Source organism: Polyergus mexicanus, unplaced genomic scaffold, assembly GCF_030449975.1.
Source record: "Polyergus mexicanus isolate NDT 795.1 unplaced genomic scaffold, iyPolMexi1.0 SCAF_21, whole genome shotgun sequence".
Classification (NCBI taxonomy): domain Eukaryota; kingdom Metazoa; phylum Arthropoda; class Insecta; order Hymenoptera; family Formicidae; genus Polyergus; species Polyergus mexicanus.
The window spans coordinates 449137-476606 of NW_027223341.1; the positions used below are offsets into that span (position 1 = coordinate 449137).

Sequence of the window (27470 nt, forward strand, 5' to 3'; positions counted from 1 at the left end):
AATTCTCTTTAATAAGAGTATTCGATATGAGCTACGTTGAACGCGATCTAATAAATAATGCATAAATTTAATTCGCATATATTACGCGTAATTAATCACGACGCTTAATTGAAGCAAAATTGATATGTTTCGTTCGAGGGCGTCGGTGAGTTTCGCGGCCTACTTTGTTCGATACATTCTATTTTCTCTTTTTTTTTTTTTTTTCTTTATTCTTATTTATGCTCCATGGATCGCAGTTAATTTGCATCGGTTTCGGAACGGTTGCAATAGAACTATTGGAAAGTCGACGGCTTTAATATAAAAAGCAATAAACGAAAAATCGAGGAATTCAGCACAACCGCGAAGCTTTCCGCCCTAGCCGAGGGCTTTTTACTGCTTCCATCGCCGACACGTATTCTACCGTTTCCAGAGCTTTTCTTTTCAATTTTTCCCCTTTTCCTCCTCGTACTTTACCGATCTGAACATTTGCGGAGTTCATGTGCTATTTCTTGCGCTCGCAGTTTAATTTCGCTGATTGTGCCTTTTTAAATATCTTCGTTATATACATAGTATGATTTAATTAGAAAATGTAATTTTGCTTTACCGTGTTGGCTGCTTGTTCTTTCTCACCGTAGTATATGACTACTGATAAACGAAATTAACAATGATATTAAAAAGATTTGCAATCACACATACACACACACACACACAATTCAAAAGATTTGATAAAAAATTGTATTTGAACTGTGCATCAACACGTAATACGTATTATATAAAAGATTTATGGTATATTTATTTTCTTATTCAAAATTTAAAATATAATTAAATTTTAATTATTTAATTAAATATATGATCAAGTAAACATGAAATTTATGATTTTATTAAATTAAATGTTTAAATGAACATTTTCAACCAATCGACTAATTAAATTAAAATTAAACGAGTTAGAAATAAAATTTCTAACTGAATTACATCAGATGCGCATTGACAGACAGCAGCGTAGAACGTTGAAAATTGCAACATGAATCAAAAATGATCATATAGTACATTATCGTGTTCGTTTTCGGTGATTGATTTAAAGAAGCGAACACGATTTTCAATACCGCGTCTCGCGCAATAACTGTCTGGTTACATGCTGACTCGAACTACTGAATTTATCATTCACTGCGCGCTTTTTAAAGCGTTTTTTTTTTACGATATGTAGTAACGTCTAGCCACTAACACATTGGAATGTAAAACACGAAAGAAACAAATTGAGACTATGTGTTCCAGCGTTTCGGTATCGCGTGTAGGAATGACGGAACCGACCATGCATTTTGAAAATTTATTTAACATTTTCTGTTCTTTTTTGCGACGAATCTCTGTGCGGATTGTTTTTTCAGATATTTTGCGGAAATTTCGTGATTGTTCTCGAGTAATGACGCGAGAATAAATGATTGATTGTTTTATATTTGACGCATCCGCGCTTACGTGCGTGATTAATCGCGTATTGTGTTTCGTAAATTAACACAGAAATATTTCTTTATTTAAAATTCAGAACGTTGGTTATTTACTTACTTACATTAAACTGTGTACACGTTTCATTTATGAAATATAGATTTTATTATTACGAGAACGAATTTGATCAGTTGCACAAAGTAACTAGAATGTAAAAAAAGTTAAATACACAATTGATTTAAAATGGGCAGGATTGATTCGCAATTTTATACGAGAGTGGCAGTTATGTATTTGTAGAAGATATATTTGAGATATTTTTTGAACACGATTCGATCAACAAACGAACACGACTGTGAAGTCAAAGGCGTTCTCCCGGAAATGCAAATTGCATTCTATACATTTGCACGTTATAAATATTATATTTGATATTATATATATACTAAATTCCATTTGACAGATCATAAAACTATAATATATACATAATTTCTCGTTATTCTATAATTAAACACTTTGAATTATATATTTATCGCGCGTTTATTGTAAAGATCTCTTTGATATATGACCGACGTACACAAGAGTAGCGAAACAAAATGTAGCAAAACATATACGATGCGATAAATGAAAGAATATCCTCATGTCATCATTTTTATACATACACACACATATTTTATTTTCTCTGTTTTAAACTTTTAAATTCTTGGATATATATGAATGTATTCAATATATTGTAATAATAACAAATATTGCATAAATATAGCGCGTGATCTTTTAGCATGAAATAATGCAATAAATAATTTAACAGAAAAATGAACTTTTTTTTTTATTTATTAAATTTATTTCTCTCTCTCTCTCTCTCTCTTTCTCTCTTTCTTTCTTTCTTTCTGTTTCTCTCTTTACATCATTTTCAGCGCCTATGTTGTTACATTTATATTCAGCAAGCAATTCTACATAGAAATCATTATTGTATTTATGTGTATGTGTGTGTTCGTGTATGACAGACTTCGAGAAAATTATCCTCCTAAAGATTTAAAATCTTTATTACATTCCAAACTATTCTTCAGTAAAATATTCCCGAGAAATGAGATAAAGTAAATAATAGATAATAAAAAGAAATAATAAGCGTGTTTTAATATATAGAATATGCATTTTGCGATACATATTTTTCTGACTTGTTGACTACACGTGGCAACTGAAAATTTCCATTTATTTTGCTGTATGTTGATCTGCCCGTTGTCCAGATACTGAAACTTTTAGTAAACGCCGACCTGAGTCAAGTTTTAACAAGCCTCGCGCTCTATTCCCGTCATCTTGTCGAGGACGAACGCGTTCATACGGAAATTATCTCCGTAACGAGATGACCAAATCTCATGTGGATATTTACATATTATGTTGATAATGAGACTACTTTAATTTATAAAGTTTCTTATGCTTTCAAGCAATTGTAGCGATTGTATTTTTTTTTTTTTTGCACATTTTTAACAATTTTAGAAATGAATTAAAATTGTGTGTGCGAGTGATTCTTTATTATAAAAATTTTTTTATATATGTTGTTATTTATAATATAATTTCTTTCGCATATATAACACAGATATTTTATTTTTTAAACTTAATAATCAACTTTGATAGTAGCGAACGCGCTTTTGATTTAGTTACAATTCGGATATTATTTCTCTAGAATGAAGCTTTCTCGCACTCTGTAGAACACGTCGATCGAAGAGAGGAATCAAAAACGAATGCCGTAGGGTGGCTCTTTACACAACCCATGGACACAACCTTAATCCGATTTATCCATCCTCCCTTCGCGATTGGAATGCTGAAAAGAGTGTACTCGAAAATATACCATATTCCCCAACGTGAAATACATATTTGATATGTGAAAAATTTGAAGATATATTGTATCATTCATGGCTTGAAAAAATCACGTTATACGTCTAGTATTTTATTTTATAATATACATGGACATAATACGTATAATTAAAACAAAATATAACAAATACTTCGTCATATATAGAAAAAAAGCAGTTTTTGCAAAGTTTTTTTTAGATATACATTTATACGCTTTAGAATCTTAAATAAATTTCTAATCATATTTTTTACATAATATTTTCTTAAAATAAATATTTTTCTTTTAAATATGCGCATTCAATATTAAAGAGAAATTATTAATCTATATCTATCACATTCGCATTATTATATTTCACCATTTTACATAAGCATGTTGAAACAGTAAAAATTTGAGATATATTATATATTGTATTTGTAAATCCTTAATTGTATAATCAATTTATAAATCTATCGATACGTATATTTACGGATTCTAGATTTTCGTGATTTTAGTCTTATAATTTAAATATTTGCAATATGGCAAGCATCGCTGTAATGTTAATTAATTAATTATTATTATAAGATATAAATTAAACAATGCATTAGAGTATGTTAACATAACAGTATAGACACCTTATAATTTATTACAGAAATTTATTACGGAATAGAAAATGAATAATAGGTGGATGTGTAAAATGCGGATTAATTAGATAATGGATGTTTCGCTCTATCATAATATTGCGCAATATTAACTTTATACAATAACTTAATATTGCATAAATGGAAATATATTAAAATTATTTTCTTGTTATGGGTACGACTAATGGATATTTCTTTTAATTCACAATGCTCTTTGTCTATTACATTCAAATTTTTGTCAATTCTTATTTCATATTAGACATTATGAATACATAAAAATTAAAACAAATAGAAATATACAATATAAAATACGCATATAAATTGTTTACATCCGTCATTAAAAATGTATTTTAAGCAAGCATCAAAATAAAAAACTATTTATCTTTTGCATTGAATATAATATCATATTTATATAGCAAATATATATCTTGTTTTTTATACTTTAAAACTTATCAGCCTCTTCTGAATATTCTACAAAGTTAATATTAAACGTGTATAATTTATATGCATATTAAATGTAACTACACACATTTTTTAAATTGCATTTTGTAACTTATAATATTTCTTGTTATTGTATATATGTGAAATGTAGATTTGTGACCAAAATTAAGAATATCAATATAATAAAAATGCAACATTTTAGAGAGACAAACTGACAGATGCAAAATAATTTTATGAAATATTCAAGCTCTTTCTCTTTTTAATATAAAATTTAATAAAGTTTAATATATATAAAATATTTAGTATAATATTCCGTTAATAATAATTTATTTTATTTTGTGCAGATGATGCTGTATTTTAAAATAATTTTTTAGATAATTTGATTTTTATCTTTCAAATTATCATACAATTTTTTTTTATTGATCAGCTTTTTTTTAATATTTGAAAATATTTGTGAAGTTAATAGTTTTTAATGTGAGATATGAAGAAACTCCGAAGTATTGCCTCTTAGTCAATCATTCGATTCGCGAGGAAAATAAATGTGACAAAAAATGTTTATTTTTTTACAATTCAAATAAATGAAATAAAATGAACAGCACGGATCAATAACAATATTGCCCCAATGATAATATATTATTAAATACGATTAAAATCTGTCCTCTCTCAATTTATTTCTTTTCTTTTCGTATTCTTTTAATATTAGTAATAGCAAATTGAAAATTTATGACATATGATTTATGAATTCAATTCTTGATAATGTAATTTTTGATAAATTTATTATCTTTATATTATTTCAGTATTACGTTTCATATTTTAATGAGAAGTTTTGTAATAAAAGTGAAATTTAAGATTACTTTCGATTAATATGAAAACGTTATTATAAGTTATAAAATAATTCAGCACTTGATAGAATTCGTTCATATTTTTCGCGACAGTTTTGTGGAAGTTATATGTGCATAATGATGGTAAAAAATATTTCAAAGCGAATGTAATAGAGATATTGTATTTGCTAAAAAAAAAAGAAAAAAAATATGTATCATATATTCGATTAAATAGCGAGCAATATTATTTCATGTAGCTGACATTTGTGCACATATTCAAGGCACTCTCGCAGCCGATATTCATTACCATATATATTTATTAGGATCGCGTCCAATATTTATAATTTAATGTAGTGCGATAATATTAATATTTTCTTTTTGTTTTCCATATATCGTTATTAATCAGTAATTTCAAATAATATTATATTTTAGGGTCATAAAATTTATAGAAATATTTTCAACACGCGCATGCAATATAATTCACTCATATCATTTTTATCGGCCGCGTGTAATAAAAGATGCGCGCGACAGGAAAACAAACATCGTATCTGAATTCTCATTTATAGATAAAATTTGACAGCGTCCACGTTTGATTTCCATGTGATGAGCATTGACCGGCAGACATGAATTATTTATGAATCCGTAGGAAACTTCTCGTATGCTCTTTTACCGTAAAAAAATTTACATTCGTATGGGTTGTTACATGTCTTTCTAAACGCTCGTAGTGAAATATTCGAGTTATTCTCTGTTGCATACTCTCATCGAAATGCTCGAAAAATATATTCACATAAAATAGAATGTTTATCTTGAAGATAAACATTCATAAAATAGAAAATAGAAAAAAAACATAACAAGACACGAACATTGTGCTTGAGCATCTCGATGACAGATTAATGGAACACAAAGGAGAGGCAATAAATAGATAAATGGATAAAAGTATATCTCTCGATCGACGTACAAGCTGACGCACATGCCACTTTACTCTTTCTTCCACCCCTTTACCTTGCGATACAAAAATATCTTATTTGATAAGAAGCTATACCGTAGACGAAAAAATAGAGACAGCCCACACACGATATTATATACACGAGTAAAAAAAGGCTCAAATTAGCCTAGATTGAGTACAGAAACAGAAAGAGAGAGAGAGAGAAAAAGAGAGAAGATGCGGAAAAGATAGACGTCGAGAGGTTGAAGGAGAGAAAGCTTGCTGTTCGTGTAATGCTCGAGACAAGAACGACGTCAAAGCATCACGTGCTTCTCTCGGCCCGATTTTGTTCCCCATCAATCATCTTTTCGATGCCGATACATCCTTGATGTATCAGATCAGAGGAACAAACTTGGTGAAACTTTAAATGCGCGATTTAATGTAGGTAACAGACAATATTTCATAGAAAACATAAGAAGAGAAAGTTTTTGAATATCGAAACTAAAAATCTTGAAAAATTCTCTTTGCATGAAATTTTGTTCATTAGCAAAAAAATTTCTATTATTTTATAATTTTACTAGTATTTTTCGAAATTTTTTGCGTAAAAATATAAATCGTGCAAACATAAAGAATTTACTTATTATGTTTTTATATTAAATTATTATTCAACTACTAAAATTACCAATTAAAAAATCGTTATTGGTACTACAGGTTCTAATAACCGTCTTAAATTATTAGGTATTTATCTATCTATTCTATCACTTTAGTAAAATCTTTTGATTCTTCGTATTTACGGTTTATCGTATCATTAACTTTAATCGTTAATGTAACTTTGTTATCCATTATTCTTTTTGGAAGACTTGCTTCTTTTGTCATTTTTCTCACGTTCTTGTTTCAGATAACATTAAAGAATTCATCATTGACCCTTCTTAACTTCCGACAATATAATCTCACTTATATGGGCAAGGTTAAGATTTCAACACATACGTTAAGATTTAAATATTCGAAACGAAAAGCGAATTCTAAGAACCTTCCTAAACCTGCTTAATGTCGTTTAACGAGGTCAGGGAGAATCGACTGGCAATGGAAGTGACTTCTCACGATGTCCTTGAACGTCCAACGTGACCCTTACGAGGAATATTGACTACCCTAAATATGACATTATCGCTAATTTCCATCAACAAAGATCGCGTTATGAAGAGGCGAGAAAACTTTTAAAAAATGTTGAGGTAATATTATTGTTAAACCGATTAGATTATACAGACAGGTTTTCCTAAAACTCTTTTATGTCTACTGTATGCATACGCGCATAAAATCATACGTATGCAATATAATTTTAATTACAATTTATATAAAAAATTTAATTTGTTTTTATTACTTTGATACAACCAACAGTAAATAAGAAAATTGTACTCAAGAAAAATAATCATTGCATATTTACTACATAAATGTGAATGCCAAATAAATTTTATTTTTACGACGGAATTAGCTTTTGACGAGGATTTCGACGTGGATGTTTATTCGTAAAGAAGCCAACCGTGTTGAATGCCGATAATACAATATTTTGCTCTCTAATATCAATGCGTGCGTCACACAATACGTGAGATTACGCATTATTACGTCCATCGTATACGTAGTGCATGCTCGATTAAACATGCGGATGTTTATGAACAATCGATGGATTCTCACGTAATTTTATTTTATGAACGTCATAGCTTGTCTATGATAATTTATAAATAATCTGATTTCTTTTCTAAGATATATTTAATACAGATTTTTTTAATTAATTTAATACAGATACAAAAGCTAATTATTTGTAGTTTATTTGTTTTTGATATTTATCGCTTTCTTTTATATTACTTATTTTTTATTCATTTTTAACTTATTATTAATTTTTAATTTATATATATAATGCATACACACACACATTGCTATTTTATAAATTAATGATTGTTGCCCTTATTCCAAAAGATACCAAAATCACTTCTTGAAATAAAACGAAAAAAATATGGTCATATTCGTGCACGAGATAAGGAGTAGCTTACATAAGATAAGATTATTGAAAACTAAATATTTTATAAGATATTTTATTTTTTATATCAAAATATTTCAGAATAAGATATAAAATAACTCAAAAAGTGCTTAATGAAAGAATACTTCATCATAGTGCTTTGGAAAGCTCTCAAGATGAGCTACAAGAATATGCAATAAAAAATATAGTATTCCATTTAAAAAATTAAATGTGACTTTCATATGATCTTCAAATAACTCTAAAGGTTAAACCAATGGTATCATCTTATGGCCCCCTCAAAACCATACAACTTTTGTTCCAAACATTTTTTTGTCCGATATGGATTCTCCGAGAAAAACAGATAGTCCGGAACTTTTCGAACACACTGTATAATGTAGTATAACGTTCGCTTCAATGGTCAGTGATTGTGTATTAATGAGTCATCACAAACAACATTTACACTTTTTGTTTTCGTGATGCACTCAAGAAACTTATAATAAGATGAGATAACGATGAGAGACTTAAGATAAGATGAAATACTTGAAGTATGATGGTATGTTTTAAATTATTTTATAGTTTGATTTCAATCTCTGCTGATACCGACAACTATTTCTCATAAACGTTTAGCTGCATAGTTGCATATTTGTTAAACTATGCTTCCGAAATCCTAGTATATATCATCAAAATAGAATTTTTAATCTCACACAACAAAACTCTCCTCAAAATCTTTTATTCCCAAACTATTTCAAATTGTTTCATAAATTCTATATATTAAAAATGATAGCAATCATTTAATTTAAATATTATAAGTATTATATCAAGTTGATATTGTATCGCTAATATTATCTGTAAATTGATAGAACACGTTAATTTATTTCAATATTTTACTGATATATTATATTATTATATTATTATATTATTATATAATTATATTATTATTATAATATATTATTGTTATCTAAAATATTTGTCGCGTAATGGTTTGTCAGATCTATTCCCTTTATATCAACTAATAGTATAGTTTCTATTTGTTTATCACTTTATTGATAAAGCTATCAAGCTTATGTAGCAAATTCAATGATAAGAGATATTTTGATTTAAACCGTAGATTTTTTGTATCTGCGTCTCTAACAATCTAATCTCTGCTTTCACACGCTTGATTTAAAAGATATAGTGTATAAAACTAAAACATATATGCATATATCTATTAAAACCATGTTTGCTTCAATAGTACAGCGCTTTAACAAATAACTAGGTAAATCTCTCATAATAAAGTTAGAATCGATAGTTTCATAGTCAGTCACGTGGAAATGTTGTTCACCTTGAATTGCACGCGCACAAAGTAAATTGGCGTTACAAGTTCATTCTATAATCCAACATCGCCAGAATATTGTACGCTTCTGCATTTTTGCGTGCGTTGATAACCCGTATTAGTAACATTATTATAATATTGAGAGCACAAAGTCAAAGTATATACCATTTATTCGCATCAATTTTTCCAATCTACTATAGTAGAGAGAACTCGTATGTGGCACACATAATATTGAGAGTATACTGACAATAAAAATTGAATATTATGTATATGACTATATATTGTTCGTTGTATAATAAATTTTCTACGAAATATTAACAATAAGATAAGCTATATACATATATATATATACATTAAAAAATAATTCAAATAATTAATTTATATATCTTGTTAAAAAAAAACAAAAGATCAATATATATAAAAAAATATATATACAAAAAAATGAGACACAGAATTCGGACAATTAACTTTCGATTAGTCGCCATCGTATATTATTGCATCGTAATTTTTTACACAAAAATTTCATATTTTGTGTAATGTTAAAAAACATTTAACGTGCAAAACGTACAGAAAAAATGGCATTTGTATCTAGTTGTGCAGAGGCAAGCTGGGAAAATGGATATTGGTATGCGTATATGCATTTATTATCGAATATCGCGCGGACAAAGTGTTATTGTTTGCATTTGAATGCATAGAAGGAAATGTCAACAGCATTGTTATAATGCGTCAACGTCAAACATAATTTTCAGGAAATGATGATCAATATTGTTCTTTAATGACGCACATTAGGACAGAAAATGTAAATAAATGTCGAATTTATTGATTAGATGTTTATACTTTTGTGTCGCGCGTGTCTTTTTATTTAAATAATTACACAAAATTAAGAAAAAGATTAATAAAAACAATTAAGAAATTAAGAAAGAAAAAAAAATGAAAGCAATTTTTCTTATACTATATATATCTTTACTTTATATATTTATTATAAAATATATTATATAGTTTTTATTTATATTTATTATACATATATATATATATATATAAACTTATTTATTATAATTTATTTAATATAATTTATTTATTACAATACTTTTCACACAAAAACTATTAAATAACTTTTTGTAATTGAAAAAGAAGTTAAAAGTTTCATTTGTGCAATTACTACGTTTAGGAAACATTCTCAATTTATATAAAAAATATTTATATAAAATATATACTATGTGCCTGAATTGATACTGTCGTGATAACTGCGTAACGTAACTCGGCGAAAAGCTCGAAAGATTATCTGAAATTTCGACGTCTTGACTGAAATGATTTCTTGACTTCATAAATGCAGGCAAAGATACATAAGATACGCAAGAAAAGAGATGTTGTTTTATGCATAGGAAGGAAATGGAGTAGAAAATAAAAAATAAATTATACGCATATATAATATATATATATATTCTACAGAAAGATCCATATTCAACGAATCTCGATGTTGAGATATGACGAGAATACATATTTTTTCGGAAAAAGCTTTTTTATCTTTAAGAAGAACACTGCGCACCAAGATTCGTGTAAAAAAAGTATATAAAATTTACGTTAAAAAATTATTTAAAAAATATGTTAAATTTTTTTATTTTTATATCACTTATACAATAAGCTTATGAAATAATTATATGTATATAATTGTATATAATTTAATGTGCTATTGAATATTATCATATACAATAGCACATTAAAATCTTTTTCAAGCAAAACTAACTTTATTATAGTATACATTTTTATATATTATACGTGTGTTTATCTCGTATAGATACATTTTTTACAGGTTTCAAGAATATGTTCTGTATCTTATATACAAACGTAAATGAATAATCTTTTTAAATGTATTCTTAAACTTTACGTGCTAAGATTAACATATTGAATATTTCTCCTTTTTTGGTTATAAACGCCCTAATTTATTCAGTTTAATATTTACCTCAGCATATAATACTTAAACATTTTCATGAATAATATTGGAATGGTAAAGTAGTTTAAGACACAGTTGAGTCAGCCGACTTAGCTTATGAAACTATATGTCATTCTTCTTGCAGAAGACTCCTCTACATTGTAGAAAAATTTCAGGGCTTATTATTTCGTCTGCTCCTCCTTTATAGCATCTATTTCTAATATATATCGTGCCAGAGATCGCATTAATACGCCATAATTTTGCGTTTTTAAGATCGCGCCTTTTTTAGATGTGTTTCAATTTTTCTTTTATTTCCTTCGTGAAATATTTCAGGTTTTATAAAGACAACATTTTTATTTGCTCATATACTTTGTTGCACGTTCTTGCCTTTTAATAAAAGCTTTGAATAAACAGGATTATGCTCGAAAGTTTTGTTTTAATATTTTAACCGCGTGTTATTTAAAGTAAAATTTTAATAAATTTCAGGATTAAATTATAGATTTTCAGTTTTATAAATTCACTTTTTACTTATTTGCGCAATTTAAATTTATAACAACATTAATAAGTAAATTCATTTATTTAAAAATATGACTATAAAAAAGACAATAAGATATTAGGTGTACTTCTGCGGTGCTACTTTAACTTAAAGCTCCAAGTGCTAAATCACTTTCATAGCCTAGTTTCGCTTTGAATATTTTAAGAACTGAATGCTTTATCAAGGATCACTGTCGCGACATGTTTAGTGGCTGCTTTTGAAATGGAACAAATCCTCGCGTCAAAGAGAAGGATACGGACAGATCGGCTAATGAAATTGGCCCAAGTAAGGTTACGCCGAAGCTTTCGCTCCGCTCCGTAATGATCTTTTTTCATTTCATAGAAAAATCTTCAATGAACGAACTTCAAAGGCATCTGTCTAAATTGTTTCGCAAAACGCTTCGCTCGCAAGGTTGACTTTTCACGAAATATTGCAAGCGAGAAGAGAGAAGAGAGACAAGTTATAAACCAAAGTTTAAATAAATTACGAAAACAAAATTCTCATAAGAGCAACAAACACGATGTGACGTTCAATTTGAAAAAATGTTTCGCGAAAATGTGTTCGTGCGTGCTTTACATCCGACATGCCTGTTTCTATAAGGAAGTTTCGGCCAAGAATACTTTTCTGTACTGTAAAGTATTGGTAATGAGCGCGGATGCAGACTGAGATTGTATAACGAGCGACCTCGAGTTAATCAACTTGCATTGCGCGTTTCTCGAAATTATATTCTGTCCCGTTTTAATTCTCATCATCGTATTACGCACTCGTAAACTGTTTTTCGCTCGAATATACGTATAACTATTAAATCTTTTTTTACTTATTTTTACGTCGTAATTTTATAAAAATTAATTAAAGAAACTCGCGATGCGCAATTAGCGTTTCGAATTAATCCTAGGATATGAAAAGAATTATATTAAATCATATGTAATATTGAAAACATTCATATTCGTACATATCAGATTTTAGATTAAATTTAACAGGACGTGATATATATTGATAAATTATTGGACACATATTGCACATACAAAGGAAGAATATCAATATTCTTTAAATCTAAAACAAATCAGTCATTACTTTAATACAAAGATTGAATAACTTTATTTATAATTTACTTTATTTATCAATTACAAGTTCCGTGATGACGACAACGTGTAATCTCGTAATTAGTGGACAACTTTACTCATAACAATTAAATTTATTTATTTTAAAATGCAATTGTTTTGCAAAAGGATGTATTATAAATTCATTAAATTTATTTGATTTGAAATGCAACTATTTCGCGAAAAAGGTATTAGAAACTAAGTTCAACCAGACATACCATATAAATATTTTTTAGAAATATTCGCTCAATTTTATATTATGTAGAAATTTAAATAGCAAAATATAAATAAGAAACCAAATTTTTATGTTCGTTACTTTTTAGGATAATAAGAGACGCAAGATTGCGAATTAAGTTGATAACAAAAATCACGACTGGAACCTAGATTGTAAATATTTTACGTAGCTCTTTGCACGAGATTAAATGCCATTTTTTTTCCGAGAGACGTTAAGCGCCGGCGAAACGAGTTTCGGAGGCAGTTATTGCTCTGGAACATAGTGAACAGAAGAAAGAATCAATCAAAACAAAGCGCGATTCGTAAATAATAACAGAATGCAATAACAGAAATTTTTATTAAAAGTTTTGTAAGATTGTCAAAAATTCTTTAATAATAGTTTATTTTTTTCGATTGCTCTTTCAGATATTGTATAGATTTAAAACTATAAGCACAACCTTCTACGTTACATAAGTTAATTTCGAGTGATAAAATAAGATATTTCTATATAAGATACATTTAAATTGAGGAAACCCTGTATATGTACTTTATAACTTAAAAATTGTATAAATATTTTTTACTTATAATTTACGAAAATTATGTATACGCACACTATTTTTTTATGTATACTTATAATTGTATACCATTTATTATGTTTATATAAGTTATTTCTGTTTTTTTTTTTTTTTTTTTCAAATAACTGTGTTAAAATAATATTATTATAAATAAAATAATAAAATATTGCAAATTTTTTTAATAAAAAAAGAAAACTGTATAATTGTAAAGAAGTTTAAAGAAACGGTTCAATATTAAAATTCTAACTGAAGAAGCAAGGAGAAAAAAAACGAGTCCTGTGCGTCACATCGAGAGTCGCCCGTTACCACACTTGCAAACTCTGAAAGCAATTAACCCTATAAAATATTACGAGCATATATAAAAAGATAGTCGAAGCAATAAAGATCGTTAAACGATTTCGTGAGTCGCAACGAGTGTTGTCTTCTCCGAGATCTCCAAAAGTCGTTACGGTAACAGAAACTGTTGTTCTGTCTTAGGGGAATTTATTACTATCTTCTTCTTTCTCTTCTTCTTTTTGCTCTTCTATGACAATATATTACACTGACGTAGTTTTATTAAAACTTTACGCAGAAGTAAACTTTTTCAAAATATGATATTGTAAAGATGTAATATTTATTTTAGAAGCGTTAAAAAAATTGATGTACATATTTCTCAATGTTATTAACACAATAATATCGCGAAAATATAATATTTTTTCCCAAATTTTACACAATCTAAATTGAATTTTTTTTGCGAATGTTAATTATTGATTTTAAATATTTCTACATCTTTGTGTAAAGACTAGAACTTGGAATTATAAAAAAAGGTTTTTAATAGAATGCAATTTTAAATGACTTATATTTAATATTGTTTTTTTAATAAGTTTATTCATTTTTTATTTCTTTCTGTTCAGATCCTTGTTCATTTTTATTATCGGAATTCCTTTACCGGATATTCATGAAATATTCTCAGAGAGACACGAAGGTAATTTACTTAAGAGCTGAAGGAAAAAATATAGGAAATATTGCCGTAATTTATAACATTTGTATAAAAAAATCATATTATATATAATGTAAATATATTCTTTATATATAATATTTTATATACAAAGAATATAATTATTATAGAGAAACATTTACATATATGTCAATATGTTTTATGTATCAACAAAATAATAAATTTGTAATATTACATTATTTTTCCTTATTGATTATATGCGATATAAACAATATATATTCGATTAGAGAATTTTATTCTTTTAATCATCAGAACCTGGTTTATTTATCATATGTATATGAATATTTTCCAAACACTACGAAAATGTAAAAATGCGGAGAGAGGCTTACAGAATTTAATAAGCCCGCGGATGTCACTTCGAAGGGACGATGTTTAATTTTCAAGTCAACTCAGCTGATTTCGATCGGCGAGATCTGATTTTAATACAATACGGTGTAACCCATCGGCACGTTTTCGTGATTTCGATGTAACTTTGAGGATTACCGCGTCAAGTGGTGTTTACCTTTGCGCGTTTATCTTCCAGCCATGTCATTTTATTTTGCTGTAGGGCTCGTTACTCCGTTTAAGCTCGACGCTTTTGCGGTATCGGCGATTTCGTAAACATCACGCTTCAGATTATGGGAACAATTTTTCGGAGCTTGAACGAACCGAATACTCGGTTCGTGAAAGCTGCATTTCGTGCCAGGTATTCAAACGTAATTAATAGTAATCTGTTTTACGACACCGCATCTAGCAATCCCGATTGAAAAAGATTGTAGTAAAAAGTTGTACAAAAAAAAATAATTGTCAGCTCTTTGATTTATTACTTTGTTTTGCTAAATGTGAGCTTTATTATTTCAGTGACATAATAATTAACATTTACTTATGCACTTTGATTGAAATTTTGTACATATAATTACTAATTATCAATTAGCATTAATTTAATATGAATAGAATTATTAATTAGCATTTATTTATACACTTGTGTTCAAAATATTTTAATTGTGTTTAGGTAAAAAAAAATAATGGGTGTAATATTTCGCAAGGCTTACAACAATTATGATGGCAATTTTATTGATCAATTTGAGATCAATTTTTGATTAAACAAAATCTGTAGAATTAGTAGTTTTGAATTGTAAGCGACCGCAAGGTATATAATTAAATAATAATGTATATTGAATCACTTAAAAAAAAAAACAAATTTCGTTTAAATAAAAATTGCCTGCAAAAAGTCATCAAAATATGTTTTATATTAAATCTAAGCTCGCAGATTCAACAACATTTCGTATATACAAGATAATGTGATATAAATTTTACCATAGATTTTTAATACTATGGAAAATTTAAAAGACACTTGTCATATGGTTGAATATCCAAATTTAGGATGATTCGCAAGATTGTTCATCAGACGTAATCATAGTACTAATTGCACCGCCGACCGATTCATTGCTCGCGTGTATGTATTTTGCCGTCATCCGGTATCGCATCGGAAATGCAGCTGGTCGCGCATTAATTTGCCCAACCCCTCAATCCTTTACCGGCTTCCTCCTCTATCGGTCGACTCTCAATCGCGGGGACCCGACGTTTCGAATGAAATTCGGTTAACATGCAGCTCACGATATAATGGACAGATGCCCGCTTGACCTGAGAGTTAATCCTAAAGTCGCCCCCGAATCTCGTAATTACACCCTACCAAGTCCTCTTCGCGTCATTTAGTCCCTCGGATCACGACGGATACTTCCGAACAAATCCAAAATCCGCTGTTGTCAGGATACCTGATCTACAACACTTGAGTTGTAGCACATCCTTCGTAATAAAATAGTAATAATTTTAATAAAATATATTTTGTGATATACCAAGGTATAAATGTAACAATGTTTTTCGATAATAATATTAATAATCCTTATTTTTAATAATCTCACTATTATTGCATTTTTATTATTTTTCATTAATCTTGTAATTATCAAGATACAGAAATTCGTAAGATTAATTATATAACTTGCATGATTTTAAGATACGTTATTATTATTATTTTCCAGAATCTTCTAAAGTAAATATAAGCTGCTAAATATAGTTGCCAATTGATCACACGGTTAGCTTTGTATAACTATATATGTTTAAGTTTAAAAGCGTAGTTTTCGAAAAGTTAGAAGGTTTTGCGTTAGAAAGTGTAGACATATCTTTAACAGCGTATTTGCGTAACATTTTAGCAAATAAGTCGGCTATAACTGTAGCTTTTTAACTATTCACATCATATAATATACAGATAATTTCTGTAATCATGTATTAAAATTTACCACAAAATAATATAATAAAATAAAAAAAATAATAGTTTTATATATTATAATATACTCTTATTTTAAAAATTTATATAAATTTATAAATTTCTTAATCTTAATATGTATTATGTTGTGCAAAACTATCATGATTCTTTCGATTTTTCACAGATGATTGCTTTACGTCAAGGAAGCGAGCGGGAAGATCGAGAGTATGCGATATTTTGAGTACTCGACCAAGTACGATGACTTTTGCGAGAAGTAGAAATTTTTTAGAAGAATCACGCAGAGAGAAACCGAAGAGAAATCGCAAATGGCCGTGGTTGAGAATCGATATTGCAACGCGAGAAAGTATCGTAAAAGTTCTCGTGGTGGGAGGATTTTCGTTCATGACGAGCAGTATCTAATCGATCATTTGCAAGATCGATGCTTGTAGATTTCGAGGCGTTTCGCGATATCCTCAAGAACGAGAGAATTTGAATAATAGACGACGATGACATTCGCGATTGTCTGAACGACCGGCGTCAGCATTCAAGTAGAGAACTACGAGACAAACATCACGCGTAGAAAACGACAAAAATGAGTTTCTTCAATTCCCTGCAGGAGATTGTGACGAATAGTGTGGCCAGCTTTAGCCTGAGCCCGAAGAGGTTCTCGTTCAGTCGCGAGGACTCGAAAGGCGATTCCAGCGGAACCGGAAGGAGCAGTTCTACCGGAAGCGTCACTTCCACGACCAACACTAGTACCACCGCTGCTCAAGTTACGCCGCATGGTTTTCCCAAGGTACGCGATTAAAATAGACGTATGGCAGCATAAGCGATCAAGCAGAATATCTCGTTAAACAAATTAATCAAATTTTTTTAATCTATATGTTATCTTTTTCTCGCATTAAAGATTCTAATTTTTAATACAAAACAAAAATAAAATTTTTACATTATTGTAATAAAATGATATTGTGACAAAACTAATCAACGATTACGCAGTACAAAATCAGACTAATGCATAATTATAAATTTATACAATTTTTAGGGAAATAATAGCGCGCAAATCAGTATAAATTATATATAATTAAATTATTTTTCTCGATCACGTTAAACGACTATATTGATAATGAACAAGCATCTTTCTGTCATCATATCTATAATCACATTGAAGAGCAGGAGTTTGGTATAATTAGTAGAACGTAATAATTTTTATTCTTTTTTATTGTAAATATATTTCGCATTTTTTTCAATAATCAAGACTTTCCATCGTACAATTGAATAATTGAGCCAATTTTCTGACTAAATAATGAGATAAATTTTAACACTAAATCTTAAGAGAAAATCTAATTGAGTGAAATCAAAATTAACTCCTTATAAAAATCAAATTGACTACAAGACGACAGTTTCTCCTGATTAAAGAATTAAAAAAAAAAACGACATTAAAGAGGATATGTTATAATCCGAGAAAGTGCGACCGTTATTATCCATGTAATAAAAAACTCAATTCATTGATTATCGATGTGCACCTGAAGCAAAGAGCAATTGACTATCTGTTACATCAGTGCTAATTTATACAAATATAAAAAATTTAATCTTGCGATATTATTTTCCTTTTTAATATATATATACATATTAGGATAATATTAAATTTTTGTATATCAGAAAGAATTTTAAAAACGCATTATACATAGTTATCGATTTTATGTATAATGCAATAGAGGGATATTTTATAATAAGCATGGGAGATATTATTACGTAAACATATTTGAGCAAATATTATCAATGATGCATTGTTCTATTGAATGTATAATGACGTATCGCTGCAAACAAGCAAATAAATGCATTATTTGTTGAATGAACGAATAAATGAGAATTTATTAACTTTTATGTCAATACATATATATAAAAATGACCTACCGATATCAATAAAAAAGAACATTTCTAACAATACGATTATTGGTATATTGACGTTTAAATTAATGTGTTCGTTAAATGAGAATTACATTAAAAATGGATAAATGATTTTTATGTAAAAAAAGAGTTGCTCTTAGTTTTAATACCCAATTATTTTCTCGTTATATAAATATAATATTTACTCATTTTTATTATTTTTCTTAAATTTTTAAGTTGATGCTTGATTTTTAATTATAATACTTATGAATTAAATTGAATAACAGAGGTTACTACCCATTATTATTATCATCATCATTACTTATGTAAAACATTAGACATTCTTAGAATTAAAAACGCATTGTTGAAGCTAAATAATGCTTAAACGTATCTAATCTCTTAGCGCATATCCGTCGTTTTTTCTTATACGCTGTTTTTCTAAACTAACTTGGCTTGTTCATTTTTTTCCTTTAGGTTGTGCCACCGCCAGGAACCGTCACATCGCATACGCGCTCTCTCTCGACACGTAGACGCACTCTCGAGTGCACTTCCGCTCCGGGATTGACTGTGCACCCTGCGACAGGAAGTGGCGCTACATCGCCGAGGCGAGTCGGGTCTTTTCGTCGAAGCGGCGGATCCAGCGATCGACCGCCTCTTATGTTCTGCCGTCGTAGACCATCCTGGCCGGAGGTCGACATACAGGCCACTTCCGGGTAAGTTGTCTGAGCAACGAGCACGCATTTTGCAGCGCCAAGAGATATATAATTTCGTCATGTTTCCGGTCTCTTATATCAAATATATCGCAAGAAATACGAACTGCTGTATGTTCGAAAGCATGAATAGGTAAGAACAATATTCACACAGCATAATATGAATCCGTTATTGATAATAATGAGAACGATGCTTAATTACAACAGTAGTTAATAATGAAACGATACTAAGAAACATAATGTGGTAAATTTACATTGAGAACTCGGACAATATTATATATACAGATACAATATATAGATTTTTTTTTAAGAAGAATAGGTTTAATTTAAGTTATCAGAGTACCAATGCAATTAATACGATCTTAATGACAATATGGGACGATACAACTACCATAATTAATGCAACTGATTAATTATATTAGATTAATTACAGAATTCGAATTACAGACTCTCGAAGGACAAATGCGACCAACGCAACTCAGTTTTATCAAATTATTCTAATTTATAAAACGTAGTGATATTTCGAAGCTTGCTTTTCTTAAAGCTCGATAGCGATTCTCTTTCGCGAGCTCGAGCAAATAATTTCATTCGATTGTTTAGTCGTCGAATCTCGACTAAATATCCGGAATGCTCTTGATGCAGTTTCAAACGCACTCAATCGGATTTCCGGTAAGACACTGTCTCTAGCCATTCAACGTTTTAATCGGGTTACGTCGGCACTGTGCGCTAAGCTTTTCGATTAACTACGTCCTCATGGGAGAAAAGCATGAAGTAGTGATATTTTCTTCTTGAAATTTTTCTTGTGCGCATTGCGGCGAATACACTTTTAATAAGACCGCTGTTACGCTTCGTGAATTTTTCGAAGTTGGTTCGTTGCATATGTGTAGACACAATCGATTATTCAACGAATAGTTAATCTCTTTTTAAAACCCATATCCTTTTTTTTTTCCTTTCCTCTTCTACTCTCTCGGTGAGCGCTTCTATCAGGTTGAATTTCTTCTCGCGTGACATATTCTCATATAAAACTGGAAAACTCCTGGTCCATGGAATTATAAATAGATTCACAATCAACACAATAACTAGATTTTCATTGTGATCTCTGTAAGCCAATAGTCACTTGATTAATTATTTTTATGCAGGAAAAATCAATAATAATATCACACGTTTAGATAATAAATACTTTTAGTTTGCTTAGTAAAAATGCATGATAAAATGGTAAATGATAATATCAAAATAATTAATCTTTATTTTATCTATTTTCTAAGAGTAAATAAACACAACATTATATCTTCCTTTAAAATTATTATAATATATTATATATATATTTTTTCTCTCTCTTTTTCTTTCTCTCTATACATTCATATTAAATGTTATAAAAAATTTTACAAAGCTAGAAATTTATTTTACAAAGGCATTTCAATTTAAATTTTATGAAAAGTTTGACAGAGGTTTACTTTGTGCTTTATTGCGTAAAATGTATTATTCATGAAATTTGGCAACGTGATATACGTCACTCGAATGAACTCGATCAACAACGATTATACGAATAAAATATTTTTTTATTCATTGTTTTACCATATTTTTTTATTCATTTTTTCATCATATTTTATTTCTTTCTCGCGGAATTCTATATGCAAAGTTTATTATCACGATTGCTTCCAGGCAGGAACAAGTAGGAGTAATAAACATCTTAACTCGTTCTCCTTTAAACTTTATACACAACAACTTCTTCTTCTCTTTTTTATTATGCAACAAAAGCGCGTAAAGTTGACGTAGCTCACGCTCTTTTATTGCAAATCTGCGCTGTGTGCGCGTTTATCACGTACTATATTTTCTCAAGATATATCCGCATACGGCAAAATGCTGCACAAACTGATTTATTTGCGCAAAATCTCGCTGAGATGAAAGCTCATGACTATGTAGTATTTAACAAGAGAGAATGTGGATCCGCGACACTCTAAAAAAAATTTATTTATTATAAATTTGTTTGTTAAGTCAAAAAAATTTATTTATCTTTCATTAAATTATTATCTGCATTAAATATATTTTTTTGATGAAAAGTTTTAAATTATTCTTTTACGCAAAAACGATGTATCAACAACTGTTGAGAAATGTTGAAGTACTTAATATAGAATGTGTGCAAACATATATATATATATATATTATACATACATATAAAGTAGAAATATTTTATCACTGTAGCAATAAATATTATTTTAATTTTTTTATCAATATTTATAAAATACAGCTGCTGTAAATATGATTTGTAGAGGTGGCATATTTCTAAATTTGACGAATAGATCGTGAGAATGCATATATAAAGTTATAAAAAGTGAATCTCGACAGAGAATAAAAACAAAATTTTATTTATCCGTTTGTGTAAATATTTTTTAGATGATGCGACAACAAAGAAATGATTTTTATCGTGAATTTTTATCGTGTGCATTGTAAAAAATTGCAGCGATTTTCAAAGCGATCGGTGAAAAGAACCTATCATTTGTTCCCGAATCCGAGAACCCTTTCGTCAAAGGGAAAAGATATATCGAGGTCTGGCCATTCGGTGACCTCAATTCGCTCGTGAGGTCGGTAGAAGCCGCCGTAATCAAAGGCTGCTACTCTTCCAGCATGACATCCTTTGTACAAGCGTTCTCGAGGCCCGGGATCCCACGAAACTGACTTCAGATCAACAAAAGCTGTTCGTCGTTTACTGAATTCCGGTTTTACGAAATTTCGCTCATTTTGCGCAGGGATATGATATTCTCGTATCGATATGTGTGTCGCAACGTTTTCAAGATCTTCAGAAACGTTAATCAGAGTAATACATTTAAATTAAACAAAATAAAAATTAATAGTATACTTTGACATGTACATAGATCCATGTATACTAACTATACTAACGCAATAACTGCTAACAGTAATTAAACAGTAACAATATATCGGATTACAATGCTAGTCACTCCCCAGCTTATTCTTAATAAAAGATCGCTCGTCGTCCTAGATAAAATGACATGTCCCCCGGTGAGACTACTTACTTGAGACTGGCAAATGAAATTAAACACAGCAGGTGTAATTTAATCAATGTTAATGACACTGACGAAGAACCCGCATGAAGGCAGGAAATAGAAAGCGTATTACATTGTAATGAAAGACGACATTTGTACTGCTTCGCTGACATAACATTATTTTGTTTCGTATTTGCTCGTGAAATTTCCATCCTTTTTCGAAATACGGAAATACAAGAGACTATGTTTTATGTATAATGCAAGATGTCTTACAAATATGCTGTCAATAGCAGCATATTGCTTCTTACGACACTTGCATTTCATCTCCCTTCAACAAGGATTTAATCTGTGATTTAGCATTTGGCAACCGACCAATTTACTTCGTATCTCATTTTGTATGCAAGAAGTATTTTGTGCTGCATTTATATGCCTCTCTTCATTAATTTTACTTTCTTAAACTGTTGGATTCTAATTCTCCGTTATAATTAACAGTAAGTTTATATCTGACATTTATTACACGACTTTTAGCTATTACATAACAATGTGAATGCAATCTAAAAGTTGAAATTTCTTTAAGATGTTGCATTGAAAAGAATCTTAATAAGTGAAGTGTCAAATAAAAGCATTATATAATAAATCTTTAATGTAGATCTAATACAATTTTAATTTTGTTTTTTATCATAACATATATTATAATCGATATCGATCAATTATATAATAATTGTATCAATATGTTAAATTAACTAAAGTTTATGTGTCATAGTTAGCTAAAGATTTTATGTCTGATAGTTCATATTTATGATTATAAGACTTTACATTTACGAGTGTTTTTAATTTAATTATATACTTTGCGTTTTTAAATTCTTATAATATTCTGAGTTTTCTCATTATATTTTGTAAATTAAAATTTTATATCTCTATGTGACTAGATCGGTTTCTTGTTAAATATTTAAATCTTTTCTTACTCGAACGTTTATAGTTTCTGCTTTTAGCTTCGCAAATATTGTAAGTTCTTTTAGAGCCTATAAAATCTCTGCAACAGAATTAAATTTATTGATTATTTGCATACTTTAAAAAGATTTAGAAACAAATGACAAAAAACTATATCAAATGAGTTTAAGCGAATTTAAATAAAACGTATAAAATTTCACAAATCAGGATATTTTTCTCCAATGATTGTATCTTGATAAATTTGCTTATTATTGCAAAGAACATCGATCCTTGTGACGTTTGTCTAGCTTTTCCTCAAGAGAGGTCATGGAAAATAAAACTGTTTATTTATTATTTTTTTCATAGAATCCCGATTGAGATGCAAATTAAACGGAAGTTTTAGACTTTAGAAAAAAACTCTTTAATTTTAAAACATTTCTTATTAGAATCCATATTTAAAAAATTTGTTTATTTTACAAGAATTATCATGCGATGAAATATTTATGTCAAGATATGTTCTTATCTCATGAAAATCTATTATTTAATTTTTTTTGTTGCATAAAAAATATTCTTAAAACTCTAATAAATTTTTATTTTTCTTGTTCAATACAAAAAAAATAAACTTGAAATAAATTTTTAAAAATATTATAATTTTTCAGAAATAACTAAACACTTTAGACTTTTTAAATTTTTTAGTAATTTGGAGAGTAATTATTTTAAACGAATTGTACATTTCGAATTATACATATATTTCTTCTTTAGCATACGATATAAAAAAGCACTCACAAGAAAGATTAGTTACAAAAATCTATTCTGTCAGCAAAATTTAATTAAGTTGTTTCGAGAAAAGCTTTTCATGTTAGAAGAGTCCTTCGATGGTGGTAGGATTTTGAGGGATAAACGAACATTATATAAATTTACACGGACATAGCGATGCGCGTTAATGTTTTTTTTTTTTTGCAGATAAAGACATAAGCCGATAGTTATCTCTTTTCTATTCGTTACTCGATTGTAAACAAGCTTGTAACCTTCTCTACGAGAGATCGAACCTTATCTAATTGTGCTCGAGCATGTATTTATCGATCCGTTCGAGAACACAGGTGTACATTGATACAACATACCTCTTGTTTAATCGACAATTTCTTGTGTTAACTGTTCGATCAGTTTAATATCACAATTGTCGGTATTTATCGGTTATTTCGGTTGTTTATCTATGCATGTTAGTGTTTAAAAATGTTTTTTAATATTTTACGTTTTTTAAACATGTTGTTTATCATTTTACGTTTTAACAGAATTTTTTTTACAGAATAGAGAGAAACACGTAAATTTTTTTACATATATATGTATTAAAATTTATGCAAAATACATCTTTAACATAAAATCACTATATTGAGATGTTTATTGACATATATGTTATTTTCATAATAATAATAGAGATTAAATACTAACACGCGACGGTATTGCAACAGTCATATAAAATGCTCTTTTGTCGCCAATTAATGGAGAGAACGTTTATGGGAAATTAACGCTCATTGAAATCAATATTGGACAATATGTAAATATAATCCAAGTAATTAAATACTGTCAAACATTATAACAAGCGAATTGTGAACTCATTACACCACAAATTGTACGTTACACCTTTTGATATCAATATTAACATAATACAACGCATATATCATTATTCTATTAAATTCGTACAATAAGAATTTTATAAAATAAATATTTTTTCTTCTATTGTAAGAAATATTGACTATATATATATATATATATATAATGATATATTCCGAAATACAAGCAAACATATTAGGAACATAATAATTTCTGAAATGCGTGCAAATGTAAATGCACAACAAAAGACCATTTATCAAAGAAATATTGTATATTTGTATATTATGTATTCTTCCCTTGTGTATGTTTTAGAACAAAATGTCATATGGTATTTGCCTAACTTTGTTTTACGTCTGTTATTGTTGTCCAGATCTCTCTTGTCTTTTTATATTTTAAAATGCAGAAACTATATTACTGTTGAAAACACATTGTTGAAATTAGCAGCGCAAGTCAATATTCGTACTACGTGTATTTTATTTTAAAAACATTGAATATGAATAGAGAATTCTCATCTTCTCATTTTTATAAAATTTATTTTATTCTTTATCGTCAATAGTTTGTTTCGCGATTGTACGAACTTTGTTTTAAAACGATATTTTAATAATTTAAAGTTTAAAGCTATAGTGATCCGCCAAAGCAATATCGGCGCTTGTCTAATTTGCAATTAGGGCCACAACGTGGTGTGAATTTAAACCGTCGAAACCGTGCGATTTATACCGTCAATTCGTACTCATTTGTCAATTTAATCTCTCAAGATTGAAGCAAAATTCTTACAGTTAATTATATTATCATATTTTTATCTCATTTTAGTTGAAATTTATTATCAGTATTTTTCTCAAGATTAATTGAATAAATATTTAATTCCATTTTCATTTGAAAATATATTTTATCGTTAATTCTATTTATTATTTTTTTAAATAATTTTATATTAAATATAACTAACATACGTAAATAGATAAATTTTTTAAAAATAAATTAAAAATCAAAATATCAAAATTTTTAAATATCAAAATTATTAATAAAAAAAAATGCCAATTAATTCAGACACATTATTCTACAATAATTTTTTATTGAATTAAAGATTCATGTATTATATTTTAGATGATTGCACAAGAAAGTTGCGTTTGCAAGCAATGCAAGCTTACTCTAGAAAACTTTGCAGTTAATGAAAATTTACGACAAGCTGAAGAAACGTCTATCGATATACTATGTTGTGGCCATAATCACATTAAGGCTGCTCGTAAATTGCCGAAAGCCTAAGGAAAATGAAGACGGATATGGATAGAACGTGTTCGTATATATTAAAAGTTTTAGGAGTTCTTTTTTTCTTAAAAATATTTACTAGAAGTTCAAAGGATTTGAAAAGATTTCTTGTTATAAAAAAAGGAACAATTAAGAGAATTTAATAAAAAAAGAGACATTATAAAAAAGATCTTGATTTAATTTGATAGATTTATTAAATATTTGTAACATCTGGACTCTTTTAAATATTTGAGTATTTAATTTAATTCTTAGGATATTTGTTTCCAATATTCAATTCTCATGTTTTTTATTTTTTATATTTCTAAAGTTTTATTTGTTTTTACGGATATTTATAAGACAGTTGCATATTTTGCATTCATTTTTCTGATTTTTCTTTAACATCAATCCTTATATTAAAATCTTTTAAATTTCTACTATTTTGAATTATCGAATTTTAGCAATAAACATCTTGAGCTTATTACGAGAGAAAGCTACTTCATATACTAACGTGCATCGAAGCTTCTAATGGACTCGCCGCCATAATTTCCGATCGATAATAATTTATATGAACGTCGCTCTTTAACTTGCGTCATGTAACTGCGAGGCAGAGTAAATGGAAAGAGAGAGGCAAAATAGCAGCATGGATGAAATTACAAACAAGACGTAAAATGACAAGTAACTGGCGGACGTTGGTAAAAGTGAAAAACACCCGGAAGTGGTCCGTAATAGGTACGAAAATGACCATCGAAAATAGCCCCGTCGCAACTCCGGAATAGCGAATTAATTTTGTAGCACGATCATATCACATCATAAAAAAAACTTTCTGAAAAGACTTTTAAAGAGTCGACCCCCGTACTTTTACGGTGCATTTATCGTTTATGCGACGATTTTCCGCGATGCCTTATGTAGACGGGGAACGCTCGTAAAGCTTGATAAAATTTTAACAAAAAGCGTCTTATACGGAAATCCATTCTGTCCATAAAATGGGACATTACGGTCCTTGAAAACGAGATAAACTCAAACTTCCTCTTCTTAGTTGATGTAGGTTATCTTGACATCGTTTTTAGATGCTTATATATTTTTATCAAAATTGAGATGTGGATATAA

General features: G+C 28.7%; 1 protein-coding gene across 4 annotated transcripts in view; it reads left to right on the forward strand.

The window, feature by feature from the left end:
- Positions 1-27470, forward strand: part of Unc-13-4a (BAI1 associated protein 3) — a 66516-nt gene that overhangs the window by 6894 nt on the left and 32152 nt on the right. For all 4 annotated transcript variants that reach the window (XM_070311941.1, XM_070311937.1, XM_070311940.1 and 1 more), the window contains exons 2-3: positions 17166-17777; positions 19343-19581. In XM_070311941.1, the coding sequence (XP_070168042.1) occupies positions 17574-17777; positions 19343-19581 (443 nt within the window). In that variant the 5' untranslated portion in view covers positions 17166-17573. The remainder of the gene's footprint in view (positions 1-17165; positions 17778-19342; positions 19582-27470) is intronic.